Source organism: Olea europaea, unplaced genomic scaffold (assembly GCF_002742605.1).
Source record: "Olea europaea var. sylvestris unplaced genomic scaffold, O_europaea_v1 scaffold244, whole genome shotgun sequence".
Classification (NCBI taxonomy): Eukaryota; Viridiplantae; Streptophyta; class Magnoliopsida; order Lamiales; family Oleaceae; genus Olea; species Olea europaea.
Genome location: NW_019242592.1, coordinates 265233 through 270254, shown reverse-complemented (window position 1 = coordinate 270254; position 5022 = coordinate 265233). Strand labels below are relative to the sequence as shown.

At 34.6% G+C, this 5022-nt stretch overlaps 1 protein-coding gene across 1 annotated transcript; it reads right to left on the bottom strand.

Moving 5' to 3' along the window:
* Positions 1 to 1986: 1986 nt before the first annotated feature.
* On the bottom strand, positions 1987 to 4112 carry LOC111382171 (beta-D-glucosyl crocetin beta-1,6-glucosyltransferase-like). The gene has a single exon (XM_023006062.1). It carries the CDS (start codon positions 3976 to 3978, stop codon positions 2671 to 2673), a length of 1308 nt encoding a protein of 435 aa, XP_022861830.1. The 5' UTR covers positions 3979 to 4112; the 3' UTR covers positions 1987 to 2670.
* Between the last annotated feature and the right edge of the window lie 910 nt (positions 4113 to 5022).

The following is a 5022-nucleotide window of genomic DNA, read 5'->3' as shown; positions in this document are numbered from 1 at the left end:
TAAAGAACAAATTGGCCAGTGGATGCAATATTGAAGATCAAATTCAACACTTGAAAAATTGAAGAGGACGTTGATTGCACAATGGAGGAACTCAAGGACTACATTGCATTAACTTAAAAGTTGAATGACTTGAAGAAAATAAGTTATTAATTGGGCCTCCAATGGAATCAAATTTTAATAAGAATTCAAAAGGCTGGAAAGTCCAATTATAAATTGGACCTTCGGCTGCCAAGAAATTGAAAAGGAATTTGGAGTCAAACATGTGGGCTACTTGGGAATTCAACTCATATAAAATATCAACAAGGGCTGCCTACCGTAAGGAGATATATATACACGCAGGAGGCAAAAAGAGGGCAGCCAATGTCCTATATACACGCATGGAAATCGGAGAAGCTAGAATCCCTTTTTGGTCAAATTTGGTGGCTTCTTAATTATTTTGGAGAGAGATATATACGACAGGAAGAGAGGAATTGGGGGAGTCAAGAGATTACGCAGAAGCTGGAAGTTGTAGAAAAATTGAAGAAAGACAGAAGCACACGGAGAAGAAAGAGACGGCAGATTTACTTTTTGCAAATTATTCACTTTCCATCAATTAGTAGGACGATGAATTTCATGATAATTTCTTTTTTTTTTCTCATTAATATGCATAGTTAAATTTAATTTTAGGGCAAATAAGGTAACATATTTAATATCTTTATTTCTTTTATTTAAAATTCTTTTTATTTTATATTTTATGTGTGGATTTTAATTATATTTTTAATGTTTTGAATTTTCTGGCTAATTATTCAATGATTTAGTAAAAAAGAATTACGTAGAGATGCAGATTTTTGTTTAGATCACATATTAAAATTCGATAAATTAATATTACGTGTAGAGATACGTATATTAATTTCTACGATCTTATAGGAATTTTTAGAACTGTTATTTCATTTGAATAATGTTGATTCGCATAGAGATATAGAATTGAATTATTTAAATAAATTCAATGGGAACTCGAGATGGGTAAATTGAATATCATAGAAGAATTCGATCGAACACTACTTTAATTTTATGAATCCTGATATTAGAAGCAAAGGCGACCAATAGGTGAATTTGTTCCGCCTAATCTCCATATATTATTTGAATTCTCACTCATTCTCTGTTGCATTCACGAATTTTTTAGTAGTTAGATTTAAAAATCACATTTTTTGTGCTTTGTTTATTTTCATCAAATAGAAGTTAGGAATAATAAATTGAGTATTAAAGTATAGTCCTCATGGGAATAATAATTAGGACTCATAAGGTCCACTTTACTACTTATTACGATCTGTCCACTTACGAGATAAAATCGACAAAATGGCTCTCTATCGACTAATTCTTCATAATTAGCATAAGCGAAAGAAAACTCAGAATCGTAAATGAACCTTTGATGTTACCTATGATAACACTTCTCTCTCTCTCTCTAGCCAACGGATAGATTAGTAAAAGATCTGGGTTAATTGGGTGTTCTTCTACCAGTGTTCCACCTCTTTCTTCTACTTCAGATTGATGAATTTGAGTCTCCACCTCTCTAGAGGTGATAGAGACGTGTACTAACATTATTTTACTTCACCTGCAATTGATCACTTGCACTACCATGTTGGTTTTCACTCAATTGCTCGGAATCAGTCCTTAAACATGTTCAAAAATTTATATTGAAGTTTATTTGTGACAGTTTCTTGGTTAGCTCGAGATAGGGGAATACATGACGATGAACCAACATGGAAGCATTAGAATTATTAGACTAGTTTGTTCCGTCTCCTTGAATGAAAGCTGCAGAATTTCAAGTATTCAGATAAAAGTATGTTATGATGTATCAGCATATATGATGAAATTCTATATTGTGATTCATTATTAAGTTGAAAGGGATGAAAAAGTCGAGAAAGGCTCATTTTGTAAGTTGGATATGTTTGTATTTTTTTTGATGATGTATGAGCTCCTCGGTGACGTTACAGACATTTCTTATTGGAAAGTGTATTATTTACTTCCATTTGAAGGCTTCAACATCTATTTCAGAGCAAAACAAAATGTCATCTTCAAATGAACTACAGCATCAATTTCTAGACTAAAACAGGGGAAAAAACAGCCGGCTCGTCTTCTAATGACAGCTTCGGCATAAAATCAGGCGGCAAGTTTTTTCATTTTGTGGTAGTGAGGAAGAACATTTCTTATTGGAAAGTGTATTAGATACTTCCATTTGAAGGCTTCAACGTCTATTTCAGAGCAAAACACAATGTCATCTTCAATTGAACTACAGCATCAATTTCTAGACTAAAACAGGGAAAAAAACAGCCGGCTCGTCTTCTAATGACAGCTTCGGCATAAAATCAGGCGGCAAGTTTTTTCATTTTGTGGTAGTGAGGAAGAAAATCAGCCCCCCTGATGGTAAATGGAGTTCCACCAGTTATATAACGCAGAAGTTATTTTCAATGCTTTTAATGATTGAACTAAGATAGATTCTGTAGAACAAAAATAGGACGTTTTTCTTTGATAGTTTCTAAGCTAGTTTAAGAGAAGGGAATTGATCTTAAGATAAATAGATAGATAGATGGAACACAATTTGATTCATACTCTCCCATGGAGTTTATTCCTTTTGAATGGTGCTCGCTTATTTCTTCTATCCAATTTTAGGAAATGTTTGAATAAAGATTATCACTGCTTCTGCTTATACTTAATACATAGCTGCAATAACTGCTCTGATGTTTCATTCATGCCTATTTCTGCTTCATCTTTCATCTTACTGCTCAATTCAATAGCCTTTGACCTCATGCCTTCTCCTGTCTTCTCCAACACCACCATCTTTATAGCCTTTGCCACCTCTTCTCTCTTGAACCGTCCACTGTCATTCAACACAACCTCCACGGCAGTGCCATGCTCGACCATGAGCCTAGCATTTATAGGCTGATCCATTTTCAAAGGCATGGCTATAACCGGAACACCAAAATAAATGCTTTCTACCATAGAACTCCATCCACAATGACTCACAAAACCCCCAATACTTTGATGTGCCAAAATTTTAGCCTGTGGTACCCATCTCTGCACAATCATACCTCTGTCTTTCACCCTCTCAAGAAATCCCTCTGGCAGTGTTTCTTCTATTCTTGTGGTATTCCCAACAGGAAATCGGACAACCCATATGAAGTTGACATCACAAAGCTCTAATCCCCACGCCATCTCTTCAATCTGCTCCTTGGACAAGTAGTTTTCACTACCGAAGGAAATAAACACAGTTGATAACTGATTTTTCTGGCTTAGCCACTGCATGATCTCTGAATATTCTTCTTCACTATCAGCTTGTGTAACACGTGGTCCAAAAGTCACCACTTTTTTTTGGCACGACTTAGAAAAATAATCAATATACTTATCCTCAATTGCCCTGCAGCTATTCGTCAAAACAATGTCACAAGATCGTTTGAAGTTCCCAAAAGCAAAATCTTCACCTGCATCTTTAATTATCGACCGATTCTTCCATTTGTTTCTTTCGTGTTCTCTTATATATATTGCTTCATAAGGGAAAGCAGCATTCCCATACGTGAATTCATGATGGTAAAAAGAATACATAATTGCACCTGCAGATGAACAATGAACTGCAGGAATACCTAGTGATGAAGCAAGCGAGGCAGCCCATGGTTGGAAAATATCGTATAATAGCAAGTCTGGCTTGCTGAGAATATCTGTAAAGCTAGAGCTTGACATTTGAAGGGCCTGCAGGAGCTTTGGCAAAAGATTGGGTAGCACGTTTTTAGTCGTGTGGTAATGTGGAGGAAGTTCAGGCCATGACGGTAAATGGAGTTCTACTAGCTGTATCGAGATATTAAAAATGTTTTTTTCAATGGTTTTACCGATTGAACTAAGATTGATAGCTGTAGAACAAAAGTAAATTTGAAAATTTATCTGTGATAGTTTCTTGGCTAGCTCAAGGTAGGGGTTTAGATGACCATGAGCCAACCATGGAAACATTAGTATTCTGAAACTACCAGGTTGTCTCTCCGTGAATGAAATCCCTCTCTATTCTCTCGTTTCTTCTGTAAAGAATGCTGATATTGCAGACTCTTATTCGGTTGTACGGAATAATAAAGTCAAGAAAGAGCCAAATATAAGAAGATTTTAAGCTATGATCATTGCTGATATCAATAGATAGTTTATTATTTATTTATGTTTTTTGCTGGCTTTTGTTTGAAGTTTTCAACGTCTCATTTAGAACAAAAGAAACAGTAATTTGAAGCTTGCTGGATTGACAGGGAATTTCCCGCCCCACCAATAGGGGGCTCCCTGTCCCAAACCCTGGAGAAATTCCTTGTTTGAATGGCTTTTCTCAATTTAAAATTGAACTAGCAGACTTGTTGAATTCATTAAGTGTACGGTATCATTTAATAAGTTATTCAAATTATCGTTCTCACAATGATTATCTATCTAATTATTATTTTAACTATTTGTAACTTCTATTCGGATTTCAACAATTAAAATTGATTTTGATTATTACCCTAAATAATTAATCTAGCTATTAAAACAATTAAAACGTGCATAGGTAATAAATCAGAATTTTAATTGATGTTTGAGAAGTGTTAGATTAACAAGTTCACAATAGTCATCTACTAAATTTCAAACACCAAATTCCGACAATAATCAATTATGTGTGCTTAGTTGAATTTTTCTAAATTAGTTGTAACAGAATCTAGCAAGGCAGCAAGGATTACAGCTGGAGCTAAGGACTGAATGTTATTGGAAGCTAGAATAGTTTGTTTAGCCACGTCATTTTCATTCACATTCTTTTTGTTACAGTTTGTTAGAGTTTGTTTTTAGTTTGTTCTTTTTCCTCTTCTATTTATACCCTATTGTATAGATGCAAGTTAACGTGAAGAATACAATAGATTTTATTCCTTTTCCTTTCTTCAATATGGTATCAGAGCAATGATAATTGCTCTCTCTTCCTTTCTTCCCTGATCAATTTGTAGTTGATTTGATATGGCGTCAGCTACTGATCAAATTAATTCCCCATCATCA